The sequence below is a fragment of the Pezoporus wallicus genome, unplaced genomic scaffold (assembly GCF_028554395.1).
Source record: "Pezoporus wallicus isolate ANWC-B61680 ecotype Strahan unplaced genomic scaffold, APGP_CSIRO_Pwel_v1 contig_8088, whole genome shotgun sequence".
NCBI lineage: Eukaryota > Metazoa > Chordata > Aves > Psittaciformes > Psittacidae > Pezoporus > Pezoporus wallicus.
Window position 1 is genome coordinate 728,680 of NW_026642341.1, and position 14,938 is coordinate 743,617.

The following is a 14,938-nucleotide window of genomic DNA, read 5'->3' on the forward strand; positions in this document are numbered from 1 at the left end:
ATGCTGAATTCCCAGCAGCACAGCACAGAGCTGCGCTACCAATGTACTTCAGTGCTGCAAACGCATCTGAAGTGATGCTGAAAGGGTAGTAACCCCGTGCAAGGCTATCAGCATCCTTCCTGGAGGTTAACAGCAGGAGGCAAGCAGGTTGAGGCATTGATAAAAGGAGCCTGTGAAAGGCAGAATCAACAGCAGAGTTGGCCTTTGAGCCAGCAGCTACATTATCAAGCACGAATGAGAGAGGAGTGAGCAAAGCCTAGGGAGAACGGAGAGGGGAGAACTGTGAAAGGAGAAGGGGAAAGACCTACCTGACAGGAGCACCCCGGGACTGAGCGGGCTTCAGCATGACGGTGATGGTCGTGTCAGTCTCATTCAGGGGTGAGTCTGTGTCGTACTCTGGCATTGATGGTGCTAAAGCAGAACAAAGAGCAACACGTTAGTTATACTTCAGCTACTGCCTTGGGTAGTGATGGCAACATGATAGTAACAGTTCTTGGAGACAGTTTAACATTTCTCAAAAGAAACATCAAAATGCTTCCCAATATTATGCCCAAAATTGTCAAAATTGCTTAAATATTTGTACATTCTTCCTATTAAAATTAAACAGGAATCGCACACATGAATCTTCCAGATGGCTTCAAAAATCCTGTCTGGAATTTTTAACATTTAATAATCCTTTGAGATGGGATCATTCCTTTGATTTTAAAGGGGAAGAGAGAAACTGCCTGGACATTATTAAAGGCCACTTAGGATGAGGGAGTCAATGGCAGAGCTAAGAACAGCACCCAGGAAACCTGGCCCTTATTCACTGTTCAGGTCATTGGATTAGCCCCCCACAACTCAAGAATTTTTAACACAGAGACTTAAACTGTATCTCCTTCATTAGCTGGAGGGTGTGTTATGAAGCACGAAAGATGAAAAGAGAGAAGCCCAAATTAGCCAGGTTATTTTAGCACTCCAACCCATGACATTTTACCCCAGCGCTTTAGTGATGTTGAATCACCAGGCAGAATTCCAACAGCGTGCTCGGTGCTTCCCAAAGCAACAGAGCAACCCACTGAATATTCACACTTAGCCAAAGTCTAGTTTCTACTTCTGCTTTGTTATCTTCTATTAGGATCATTTCATGAAAGTAGAGTAGCTTCCCTTTGGAAACGGAAACATTATTACATTCCTTCTTGCTTCCTCCACAGCAGACATCTGTTTGGGGCAATTTTGACTGTGGAAGAACTGAAGAAATCACGAGATCAGAGCAGCACCAAATTTATTCCAAAGATGCAAGTTTTGTTGAAACAGCTTTGAAGTACAGAGCAAACAGAGGAATTCACACAGCTAGTTCATCTGTAACTCACAAGGGCAAGCTGCATCGCGGGGAGCCCTTCTTTAATCCTCTCACAGAGCTTTCCACTGTAATCCTGTTTATAATCAGGATTTTTATCTAAATGCCTGAAAACTGTCAAGAATGGTGGTTGCTATTATCAGCTCAGCCACGGACTTCCCGGTCAATAAGCTGGCAATGAGTTCAGCATGAATGCCAGCTCCTTAATGAGGACTTTTCTGAACAAGGTGCTCGGCACCAAGGGGAAGCAGTGTGCGTCATTTAAAGAAGATGCGTGTTACCAGTGGTCTTCTGTACCAGAGATCACCTCAGCTGCTGGAGATGCCACCACAAGAACTGTTTAGCACCTGCTCTGACCAGAGGGGATGGCGCTACGGCCGACGCAATACTACAAACAGGTTGCAAAGCCAGTTTGGGCATCAGAAACAGGCTGGGCTCTGCCTTTGCAGGCTCCATCACCCTCCTTTGAAGCAGCTTCTTCTAGTCTAACTAGAAGCACCGCACTGGGCCACGCAACTGTCTCTGCTATGCCAGCTAGCTTGGGTGGCTCCTTCTGACCTCTTCAGTTATCCTCTATGTAAAACACCCTGCCTGCTGTAAAACGTTTGCCTGCGGTAAATGCAGAGCATTTACAATCTTACTTTCAGACACATATAATTAAAAGTAAATGCAAAAGCATAGGTCTTGGCAGCCTTGACTAGCTAAAGGTATTACTGTAACTGTGCAACACTGAGCACGAGAGAGCTGGGCTAGTTCAGCCTGGAGAAGAGAAGGCTCCTGAAGGGGAGACCTCAGAGCAGCTCCAGGGCCTAAAGGGGCTGCAGGAAACCTGGAGAGGGGCTTGGGACAAGGGATGTAGGGACAGGCCAAGGGGAATGGCTTGAACCTGCCAGAGGGGAAACTGAGATGAGCTCTTAGGCAGAAGCTCTTCCCTGTGAGGGTGCTGAGGCGCTAGCACAGGGTGCCCAGAGAAGCTGTGGCTGCCCCATCCCTGGCAGTGTTCAAGGGCAGGTTGGACACAGGGGCTTGGAGCAAGCTGCTCTAGTGGAAGGTGTCCCTGCCTGTGGAACTGGATGAGCTTTAAGGTCCCTTCCAACACAAACCAGTCAGAGTCTGTAATTCATTTATCGATCTGTATTAGTCACAAGACACTGAAGTAAGATGAAGTAGTTTTCCTGCGTGCTCAACGTGGAGCAGCTGTGTAGTACCTCTTTAAAACTCCAGTTGGCAGCGCTCTCTCTCCATTACCAACACTGCTCATCAATTTAATGCCTGTTTTACAAGATCCCAGTCCTGCCCAAGGAGAAATCCTCACGAGTTCTGCCATTTAACTGCGATTAGGACATAAACAAACATGTCCACCCACATAAACACATACACTCACACATTGCTACAGCACATATGTCTTTTCATTTTAGAGCAGTCTTCCAAGGACACCCCAGTCAATCCAAAAATCATTCTTCTCCCAACTAACCTCTGGGAGCAAGTTTATTGTATAGGACTGACCATGGGCTTTTGCACGGGATGTTCAGTGTTCACACCCTGCTGATGGCCAGTGCAGGGAACAGATATATTTTACTGCCTTACAGTTTACACTGTCAGTTACTGCTAACAACTCTTTTTTATTAACCAGTTTTGAGATAAGGCAATGGGAAACACAGACTCTTGTGCACTCTTTTCTACCATACCCAGGCATAATTTCAAGCATTACAATTGTCCCTAATGTCCCAAACATTCTTTTTTGACTTTACTGAAATAACAGTCAAGGTATTAAAAATAAATTAATGTCTTAAACTCTGTTAGAGAGCCTACCTTAATGCTAACAATTAAACGGTAAAATTCAAGTTTACATATATCTGCCCAATATTATTTCTAACCCTTATCTATCTTTTTTTTCAACAGTCAGCCTAAGTTTCCTTTCTTTTTCCTAGACACACATGCACCTTTTCTTTGCAATGCCTCCTGATTTTAATCCCTCTCATATACTCGCCTGCCTACCTCAAGGCTCCTCTCTGCCCTTGCTCAGAAAGGAAACATAAAACCAGCTTTCCTCTTTTATTTTTAGGCTCCTTGCACTATTAATTCAAATACTTCATTACATCCATTCCAGTGCATTCTGAAAAGAAATGCCACATTACTGAAGGAGCTTCCTCAGCCACGCAGATAATACCAACAATTATTACAGGGAACATTCATTTGTAGAACTAATGAAGGTTCTAATTTAAAATGCTCCATAAAGATGCTCACAGATATTGAAGATATCCTCAAATTAACCACTGCATTTGTAACCCAAACAAACAGAGAGGCTGGACTGTGCCTGGTTTAAAGATTTGCAATATGAAACTAGTAGAGACACTAGGCTGACAATCTTTCTATTCAGCTCGGGGTCTAAAGAACAAAGCCCTAGAAAGTTCTTTTTTATTTCTCTCCAAAGCAGTACCTGAAATCTTGGTTGCAATCCGTGTTGTGATGGGTGGCCCAAAGCCCTTGACTGTGCTGGCTTTGATGGTGAATGAATATGTAGTCCCTGGGTATAATCCTACAAAGAGGTGATGTGTTTCATTCCTTAGCTTGAAGACTTTCCCTCTTTGGCTGGACAGGTCAGCACTGGGATCCAGAGACCCAACGGCCTTGTATGTGATCTGCAAATGAAGAACAAGCAAGGTCAGGAGATAAGGAGCCTGCTGCAGCTGGTCTTTCTTTGCTCCCCCATTTTGCTATCTCTGGAGACTGGACACCAAAAACACAAGGACAGATGCAACTTCAGCATCTCCAGTGCATGGTTCTGTATTTGGATGCTGCCAAACAAACACAACAATTTTTCCAAGGCTTTACTTAGAGAAAAACGCATTTCTTCTCTCCACTAAAACCTCAGCATGAGCCAATTTACAACAAAAACGCACAGAACTGCTTTTGGTTCCGAAGCTCAGAACTTCTGCAGCCAACCCAGAGCACACAGCACAAGGGGAAGGACTTCCATGAGACCTTCCCGTAAAACCCTTCCCCCGCACATGAAAACATTATCCATCAAGTTTTCTTCTTTCCTCTCATAAATGGGCTTCTCCTGAGGCTGCTGAAAACAATGGGAATGACAACAAAGTCTGGGGAAGTCCTTTCATTTATGAAATTAAATGAATTTAAATGAAATAAATATCATCAAGTCCTTAGACCAAAGCCCTTCTCTTCTCTGATTTGTAAGTCAGCTTTGGATAGCATCTCCCTCCCCGTGCTGAGCCTCAGCCTGCAGGTTTACCCATGGCATCGTGCCCGGTTTTTGCCTGAGAGAACAAGTCAGCAGGTTACAGGCCTGGAGAGCTGCTCATGCAAACACACGCGGCTGGAGCTAACACACCTTCAGAGCACTCCAGGCTGAAAGCTCACCTCTGGAATATGCTCGAGCTCCATTATGCTTCCCCACGGCCCCCCTGGTGACATACAGACACCTGCAAGTAAAACTCATGACTTATTTACCAGCCAGTTCCTTGCCTGCGTTTCAAATTCAATCCAAAGGCAGCTCAATTTCCACTGAGCTGTCAATATAATGTAACGTGCTCCGGTGCTCTCCTAACCTCTCCTGATATTATGGGTTCCTCGCTTATTTGTAATGAAACACTATGAATAAATCAATGTATGTTAATACACCAAGTCTTCAATTTTTTATGAAGGACTCCACAGAATGCTATTCCCAGCTTTGCTGAAACAGCCTTTGAAAAATTTTAAGTTGCTTTATGCAGATGGAAATTGGTGCATTTTGAGCAAAAATAAATATACAATGCTTAAAAAGGGAGACTTTAATAATAACTGGATAAATAGAGACAAAGGCTGATGCTCCTGGCACCAGAGGAGGTGTCAGGGTGAACCCCATGATTTGGAAAGAAAATGGTTTAGACTGTGCTACACCCAAGATGAGGCAGCACAAATGGGAAGGGCCATGAATCACACCAGACCCACAGAGCAGCAAGAAATTACAAAAGCAGGAATTAGGGCCTGGTTTTAAATTCTTATTATTCACCAGAAGCCCGAGAAAGAGATCTCAGCACAGTGGTCATCGAACCAAGCGAAGTCATGCAGGAAGGAGAAATCTTTACCCTGGCTCCTTCTCCTTAGTTAAGGTGAGGACCATGCAATGCACATGGCCTGGGACAATATTCCCACAGTTCTTATTGCATCAAGGTACTGCAAGGCAAGGGAATCTGTGCAAAACCACCATCAGAGTTGGAGTGAGCACCAAAGACCTTAACGTGAGACATGACCCAGTCAATGCCATAGCCAAGTCCAGAAAGAAAAATGTATTTAAGCTGTGAGGCAGGAGTGAACTGATGTGTGCTCTGTTTGCAAATCAAGCGGTAGAGAAATAGCAATTCCATACATCCCATAGGTGAATCAGCAAAGCAGGGGCTTGGGGAAAATGAAAGGGAACTTCCTACTGCTCACAGCTTGAACCACATGCACAGGATTCCCAGAGAGTGCCTTTGTGAAATCAGGGGGATTTATTCTCAAGCAGACTATAAACATAAATGGAAGATGCACTTGTCCTTGATCTCCATATAAATAAAAGCACTCAGCAACCTTCACCAGCTCTAAAATCACTACAAAAAACAGTTGTTTTTCTTCATTAAAAACCCTGTTCCCTTAAGGCAAATAGAGCTAGAAAAGCTTTCAGGGGAGGAGGAAAGACACTGATTAAAAAACCTAAACCACTTCAACAGCTTTTCTTGTTCCTGTTGACTACAGAAGGGAGTAGAAGGGAGCTTAAAACAACTCGGGCCAACTCACAACGAGTGGGAAAAGAGAAAACTGTACTTAAGAGGGAGAACATCCACAACTGGAGATTACAGTGTGGCAGTTTTCAGGATGACTGCTCTCTCAACTCAGACCCCAGCATTGACTCTAACTAGTTTTGAGAATATGTAAAGTGCAGTAAAGAGAGATCCATGGCACTATCATATTGTGAGAACCTTATTCCTGCAGCAGGCTCTATGATATGAACCTTGCTAAAGCAGGGGATGTGCAGACATTCAGAAAACAGTGATCCTTGTCCACAAAACATGTTACCTTGAACACAGCAACAGGACCTGAATGACACAGAGAACAGGAGAATGATAGTGCAAAATACCACCTGGAGAAGAGAAGGCTCCTGAAGGGGAGACCTGAGAGCAGCTCCAGTGCCTAAAGGGGCTGCAGGAAAGCTGGAGAGGGGCTTGGGACAAGGGATGTAGGGACAGGCCAAGGGGAATGGCTTTAACCTGCCAAAGGGGAGACTGAGATGAGCTCTTAGGCAGAAGCTCTTCCCTGTGAGGGTGCTGAGGCCCTGGCCCAGGGTGCCCAGAGAAGCTGTGGCTGCCCCATCCCTGGCAGTGTTCAAGGCAATTCCAGCTACAACTACATCTCTCCTTGTCAAATAAGTCCTGTGCAGTGCTGGCTGCCTGCTCCCTCCTGACCCGGGACACATCCAGCACACTGCTGAGCCCACAGGCTGCCCATCCAGCTCTGCACTGCTCATAGCCAGGATCATCTCCAGTTACGGAAGTTGCTGGTATTTCATAGAGTCAAAGAACAGTCTGGGTTGGAAGGGACTGTCAAAGCTCATACAGTCCAACCCTCTGCAGTGAGCAGGGACATCTTCAACCAGATCATGTCGCTTAGAAGCACATCCTTACTGCAATACCTGGGAAGGACCACACCAAATGTATTTGTGTTTCTGCCTCTGTGGCAGAAGAGTTTCTCTTACAGAAAGAAAAGGTGTTGTTATGTACGACTTTTATGTTGGCTATCACGTATAAATGCAACATATATCAAATTATAATCGGGTGAAAAGAAGATACTGAGAAGTTGCCACCTTCTTACTTGATTTAAATTAGAATTTCTGAAGCAAGAGAAATCTCAGGGAATCGGACACTGAAAAAATTCAACAAGAAACTATGGAAATTTCTAACTCTGGAGTACAGGCACAGAAACACATCTGGAGAAGAAATACATCTCTTTCCTGGAATAAGAAGGACGCTGAACAAACCACCTGCTCTTCTAGTTGGCATGCTGAGTACTTATCTGATTTTCTTGTTCCAAGTGTTGAACCATCTCATTACAAAACAAACAAGAGATTCTAATCCAGAAGATGGGATGACTCAATCACTTGAAAGCAGCTGTCCTGAATTATTTTGAAATAAGCTATTTTAAAGACAAGCCAAGTCATGCAATACTTCTGTGTTGTGAGAAAAGGAAACAACAATATTAATTTAAACACTTAAAAACCTAGACAGAAAACAAATAAAATACTGAAAAAATATATTTAAGAATGTCACTCTGATTGAAATATCAAAAATATTTGGATTTATTCTGATGCAGAACAAATGCAAATATAAAGATGAGGAAATTTCTCACAAGACTGAAGCTCTGTGTTTTCTAACTAGCTTTCTGGTTATCTCTTGCATAGCAACATAAGAACAAAGTTGCTTTTTGTCTGCAAACTGAAAGGGCTGTTGTCCTGGGTTCAGCAGTAGCAGTCATGTTTCTCCTCCTCGGTAGCTGGTGCAGTGCTGTGTTTTGACTTTCAGCTCGGGAACAGAGCTGATAACAAGGATGTTTTGGTTTGGCCAAGGACTTTGTGAGTCTCATGCTCTGCCAGGGAGGAGGGGAAGCTGAGAGGAAGCAGAGACAGGACACCTGACCCAAACTGACCAAAGAGCTATTCCATACCACAGCACGTCATGCCCAGGATGTAACTGGGAGTTACCCGGAAGGGCTGGGACTGCGGGGTTGGAGGAGGTATCGGTCAGAGCTTGGTCGGGCTTGGGGGCCAAGTTATTGGTTGGTTGGTGCTGAGGTGTTGTATTCTCTTCCCTTGTTATTTCCTTTATCATTGTTATTATTGGTGGTAGCAGCGGTGATCTGTGTTATACCTTAGTTACTAAACTGTTCTTATCTCAACCCGTGGGAGTTGCATTCTTTTTGATTCTCCTTTCCCTCCCTCCGGGAGCGGGGGAGGGAAAGAAGGGGGGGAGTGATTGAACGAGCTGCGTGGCTGGGTTTAAACCACGACAGCTGTCCAGAGTTTGCACGGGTAACGGAGAGCTTACACCCTGGCTCCAGGCAAAACTTGATGGTCCCAAGGGAAATTCTGAGTAGCCAACACTGTTGTGGTTCTAATCACAGCAAAACCCAGAGCAGGCTAAAATACAGCAAACCTAAGAAACATACATTAATAAATCCTAAATCTTCCTTTGATCCTCCTTCACTGAGTTAATGAAATGATTCTCAAACTGAAGCAACAACAGCAGTAAATCTGAAGTAATCAGAAAGTCAGATTGCAAAGGGGTCTGGGAAGGATGAAGAACAGCCACATCCCAATTGGACAGGAGGGACAAAACCCTGGTTCTATCATCCATCCAGCTGGATGGGAATGATGCACTCAGGAGGTGCACAGAGGATCCAAGTCCCTGGTCAATCTGCAAAGTTTGGCTACATGAGTCCAAATTGTTTGTAACATGTAAAGCAGGTCAACAGTGGAAGTACACATTTAGTAGAAACTACAAAAAAAGAAAAAAAAAGCCTTTCTGTATTTAATTTCCTAGTGTTCACTGATATATAGCTGCTATGCTAGACTATGGAGAATAAAACAAGAACAGATGAGTGTAAAGAATGGGATGGTTAGTGAGTTTATTTCTTGTTGTTAGTCAAGCAGACACCCAATTTTCACCAGTGCACTCTAAAGTCCAAAGCATCCCCTCTTGCTCCATCTTCCCCTCTGGTTTTCATCCATTTTAAGAGTTCAGAATGTTAACTCCTGGAAATCACTGAGTAAATATGATGTTAACAACCACAAAGATGAAGACATAATATTAAGAACATTAATATAGCTCTTCTCTCCTTCACAGAGCCTAATTTAACACACTTTGCTAGGGAAACGTGAACACTTTGCTAACTGTCATCATCTGCGACTGGAAAACTTCTATTGCAATGTGAGGATTTATGAAGCTTTCATTATGAAGGGAAAGACCGGAGGAGAGCTATTAACTGAACTAGGAAGCACAAGGCTATTTTCCACTGCAAATCTTACTTCAGAAGAAAACACATAATAAATTAAAAATAAACCAATATCCTTAACCCACTTTTTTTTTCCTATGCCCCTTGGGTGTTAGGCAACTGTATGTGGACGCAAGGAATGGGAGACTGTGGTACTGGAATATATCATTATATATAAAATAACAGGTTATATCTTCAACAAGGATGCTGCGAGGGCTGGAGCAGCTCTGCTCTGGAGCCAGGCTGAGAGAGCTGGGCTGGGGCAGCCTGGACAAGAGAAGGCTCCTGAAGGGGAGACCTGAGAGCAGCTCCAGTGCCTAAAGGGGCTGCAGGAAAGCTGGAGAGGGGCTTGGGACAAGGGATGTAGGGACAGGCCAAGGGGAATGGCTTGAACCTGCCAGAGGGGAGACTGAGATGAGCTCTTAGGCAGAAGCTCTTCCCTGTGAGGGTGCGGAGGCGCTGGCACAGGGTGCCCAGAGAAGCTGTGGCTGCCCCATCCCTGGCAGTGTTCAAGGCCAGGTTGGACACAGGGGCTTGGAGCAAGCTGCTCTAGTGGAAGGGATGCCTGCCCGTGGCAGGGGGTGGAACAGGATGAGCTTTAAGGTTTTGTGATGATTTTATGATTCTACGTACATAATACATTATGCTTCATTAGCTGCACCTTGAAAATATCTGTTCAGCCTCAGTATCAGCCATCGACCAGAACACAAAACTCCGCAAGGACTTCGCAGGCTGCTCAAGAAGTTCAATGAATATTCAGCAGTTCAGCCTCCTCTTCAGCAGTTATCCTGTGCCCAGGTGCCTGCTGAATCTCCACAAACACAGACAGTAAGCCAAGTCCTGGGAATTTTACTCCCTCTGCATGGTGGAGGCAGGAGAGGGACTCTGTCCTGTGCTTTTTTTTAATCCTAGAATCGTAGCATGGTGTAGGTTGGAAGGGACCTAAAAGGTAATCCAGTTCCATACCCCCTTGCCATGGCGGTTAATAAAAGTATCAGGAGTATAGTTGGAAACTGGAGGTTAAAAAACTCAGAATCCCTGTAGAAAAAAGGGTACATATTGTTAAAAATGTGGTGATTAAACAGGGAAATGCACCATCAGGCAATGTGATAAATTACCCTTTGGGTTTAGACATTCCTTTGGAAGAATGCATTACAGCACAATCATTGGGACCTAAGCTTAATAAAAGAATGAACTGTGATAAATATCACTTCATTGTAATGGTCCTTCTTTTCCCTCCTTTGCTAAAGCCCTTTGGGAACCTGGGATGGCTGTTCAGATTCCCTTTAATTCTGTGAAATAAATAAATTAACAAGACAGAATATTCTGCTCACATCAGGGCTGATGTATCCACTCAGCCTTCCCATGCATTTCATACATTCGAGTAAGCTTTCACACTGATGAATAACCGAGTTGTCAGGATTTCATGTGTTCACAACCTTAAAACTGAGGGCAGCAAGCTCTAATGTCTCAGGATTGAGAGCTAGCCAGTCAAAACAAAAGAATATGCTCATATGTTTCATCCCACCACAGCTGATCCCAGTATACACACCACTTCATCTTCTATCTTTTGTCATAGGGAATTAATCAAACGCAGCAAGCAGAATTTTGCTCAGTACAACCATATTCACCATCAAACATCAGGGCTTTAAGTTTCCCCTCTGATTTTAGCAATTGCAACCTCTTACAATGCAAATGGTAATTACTGCTGTTAAATCAAACACTAGGTTGTACATACATTATGCAACCTTAGATACATTTCCCATTGTAGTGACAGTTTGGGGAAGACATCTGAAACCTGCAAATCCATTACATTATCCCCCTACATCGCCACTGATGTTTTCTGCCTGTCTTTATCAAACAGCCCATTCTGGCGGAAGTCATTGCTAGACCACTCTCCATCATCTTTACCGAGTCTTGGGAAACGGGAGAGGTGCCTGAGGACTGGAGGAAAGCAAATGTCACTCCAGTCTTCAAAAAGGGCAAGAAGGAGGACCCGGGTAACTATAGACCGGTCAGCCTCACCTCCATCCCTGGGAAAGTGATGGAACACCTTATCCTTGGTACCATCTTAAGGCATATCAAGGATAAGAAGGTTATGAGGGGCAGTCAACATGGCTTCACCAGGGGGAAATCATGTTTGACCAATCTCTTAGCCTTTTATGAGGAAATAACACGGTGGATGGATGATGGCAGAGCGGTGGATGTGGTCTACCTTGACTTCAGCAAAGCATTTGACACAGTCTCCCACAGCATCCTCACAGCTAAGTGAGGAAGTGTGGACTGGATGATCAGGTAGTGAGGTGGACTGTGAACTGGCTGAAGGAGAGAAGCCAGAGAGTTGTAGTCTATGGGGCTGAGTCTAGTTGGAGGCCTGTATCTAGTGGAGTGCCTCAAGGGTCAGTACTGGGACCAGTATTATTTAATATATTCATCAATGATTTAGATGAGGGAATTGAGTGTACTATCAGCAAGTTTGCTGATGACACTAAGCTGGGAGGAGTGGCTGACACGCCAGAAGGGTGTGCTGCCATCCAGCGAGACCTGGACAGGCTGGAGAGTTGGGCAGGGAGTAACTTGATGAAATATAACAAGGGAAACTGTAGAGTCCTGCATCTGGGCAGGAACAACCCCAGGTTCCAGTATAGGTTGGGGAACGACCTGTTAGAGAGCAGTGTAGGGGAGAGGGACCTGGGGGTCCTAGTGGACGACAGAATGACCATGAGCCAACACTGTGCCCTTGTGGCTAAGAAGGCCAATGGCATCCTGGGGTGTATTAGAAGGGCGGTGGTTAGTAGGTCGAGAGAGGTCCTCCTTCCCCTCTACTCTGCCCTGGTGAGACTGCATCTGGAATATTGTGTCCAGTTCTGGGCCCCTCAGTTCAAGAAGGACAGGGAGCTGCTGGAGAGAGTCCAGCGCAGGGCAACGAAGATGATTAAGGGAGTGGAGCATCTCCCTTATGAGGAAAGACTGAGGGAGCTGGGTCTCTATAGTTTGGAGAAGAGGAGACTGAGGGGTGACCTTATCAGTGTCTATAAATATATAAAGGGGGAGTGTCACGAGGACGGAGCCAGGCTCTACTCAGTGGCAAACAATGATAGGACAAGGGGTAATGGGTACAAACCGGAACACAAGAGGTTCCACTTAAACTTGAGAAGAAACTTCTTCTCAGTGAGGGTGACGGAACACTGGAACAGGCTGCCCAGGGAGGTTGTGGAGTCTCCTTCCCTGGAGACATTCAAAACCCGCCTGGACACATTCCTGTGTAACATTATCTAGGTGCTCCTGCTCCGGCAGGGGGATTGGACTAGATGATCTTTCGAGGTCCCTTCCAATCTCTAACATACTGTGATACTGTGATACCTCCCCACACCGCTCACACAACATCCAACCCCCAGCTCCTGCATATGTTCTGGAGCTGACAAGTAGCCACAACATTTTTGGGTCTCTTTCAGTTAGCAATGTCTCAAGACTGAACCCATCTCTTGCTATGGACCACAGAGGAGCCAGGACCATCACACAGCCACTGTGTGCGTGACTGTGCAACAGCGGGCAGTTTGGAAGTAGATGATCTTTCAGGTCCCTTCCAACCCAAGCCATTCTATGAGTCCATAATGTCAGACCCCAACTCACGTCTTCTCTCACTTTGCTGAGCTACAGGAAAATGAAGCTTTTTCTTGACTTACTGCTGTTTTTTGAACTCACTCCCGTCGTGTGCATCAAGACCTGGAATCACGACTTGGGTTTTTAACCATCGGCTTTCATCGCACCGTGCTGCATGCTGGGGCATGGCTGGTGCACTGCTTGCAGAAGGGGCACTGGGAATAAGGCTCCCTGTCACTGTCACAAGCGTCAGCTCCTCCCGTGCTGCTCAGCAGCAGCGGATGAGGAGGGCAGTGTGCTCCCGACCAGAGCAGCCGGAGCTGTAGGCACAGCCCGCACTAGGGCTGCCCTGTGGGGCCACACACTGCCACCGCGTCACCCAACACTGCCACCTCAGCCCAACAGCCCAGCCACCGCCTGCTTGGGCTGACAGAGAGGTGACAGCAAACCACTGAGCTGAGAGAACAGAGCTGCTGGCATCCCTGAGAACGGAAACCACAGAGCAGCCACAGCTTTAATGCCTTTCTTTTAAAGGGGCTCCAGAGGAGGCCACGAAGATGCTGCGAGGGCTAGAGCAGCTCTGCTCTGGAGCCAGGCTGAGAGAGCTGGGCTGGGGCAGCCTGGACAAGAGAAGGCTCCTGAAGGGGAGACCTGAGAGCAGCTCCAGTGCCTAAAGGGGCTGCAGGAAAGCTGGAGAGGGGCTTGGGACAAGGGATGTAGGGACAGGCCAAGGGGAATGGCTTTAACCTGCCAGAGGGGAGACTGAGATGAGCTCTTAGGCAGAAGCTCTTCCCTGTGAGGGTGCTGAGGCGCTGGCACAGGGTGCCCAGAGAAGCTGTGGCTGCCCCATCCCTGGCAGTGTTCAAGGGCAGGTTGGACACAGGGGCTTGGAGCAAGCTGCTCCAGTGGAAGGGGTCCCTGCCTGTGGCAGGGGTTGGAGCTGGATGAGCTTTAAGGTCCCTTCCAACCCAAACCAGGCTGGGATTCCATGATTCTGAAAACCACTTAACTGGAGACATTGCTACTTCCCAGTTACACAATCCTCTCTTGAATGAGAATCACTTCTACTTAACGAGAAGACAACCGGGCAGACTCAGTGGTGCACCAGCCTTAGTGGTGTTTATGCCCTACTTAATGAAGCTTTAGAAAAGCTCAGCGCTCACGTGTCTGGAGCCCAGCACCGGTACATTTGCACCCCACCAGAGTGTGCAGAACATCTCCTTGACTGCCATGCTGTGGAACTTTTCTCCTGTGCTTTCCTATGGCACTTGCTTCAGATTCATAACAGGGTCAGCACAAAACTTCACAGACAGATGAGAAAGAAGTTTGTCACAGGCAAAGTGTGATTTTCCAGCACTACAGCTCATCACACAGCTCATAGGAGTGCCAGGTGAGGGAGCTGGGTGTCCGTGGAGACTGCTGGATGTGTTTCACAGGCTCCACCACTGCAGGTGGAGGGAGGGAGACAACTGAAAGACTTCACACTTGGCAACACCTTGGGAAACAATAGGCTATTTAGTTTCAAACCTTGCTTTACATACTTCATGCTCTAACAAAGCCTCCAGAAAACTTTACGTTTCCCTGTTTCAGCAAAATAAACACAAAAAAAAAAACCCTGATGCATTAAAGTCTGACCTAAATATTATTGAACTCAAAGTTATCTGATCGGTTCCTTCCCTTCCCAACTCACTGCCTCAGGAAGCAGTGTCCCCCAGGCCAGGGTTAAGATCCAAGTACAGTGTGACCAACCTGTGCAAATGACTTCTGGTGGAAGGAAACCACCTCTAGCTCCTGGTATGACCTGCAGGTTGTTTCACTGAATTCAGCATGTCCAGAGGGTGCACAAGGTGAAGAAGGTGTTTCACAGAGCATCTCGGCTGCTGCCAGGTCAGGCACCACTGACCTTCCAGGCATTTTGCAAGGCTTCTCCTCTGTTCACCTTACATCTGCATCACTCTCACATAGTCAACACCG

General features: G+C 46.0%; 1 protein-coding gene across 8 annotated transcripts in view; it reads right to left on the reverse strand.

The window, feature by feature from the left end:
- Positions 1-14,938, reverse strand: part of PTPRT (protein tyrosine phosphatase receptor type T) — a 277,331-nt gene that overhangs the window by 120,828 nt on the left and 141,565 nt on the right. For all 8 annotated transcript variants that reach the window (XM_057428931.1, XM_057428926.1, XM_057428924.1 and 5 more), the window contains exons 8-9: positions 3,780-3,981; positions 309-411 (exon numbers count right to left, since the gene is read on the reverse strand). In XM_057428931.1, coding sequence (XP_057284914.1) covers positions 309-411; positions 3,780-3,981 — 305 coding nt within the window. The remainder of the gene's footprint in view (positions 1-308; positions 412-3,779; positions 3,982-14,938) is intronic.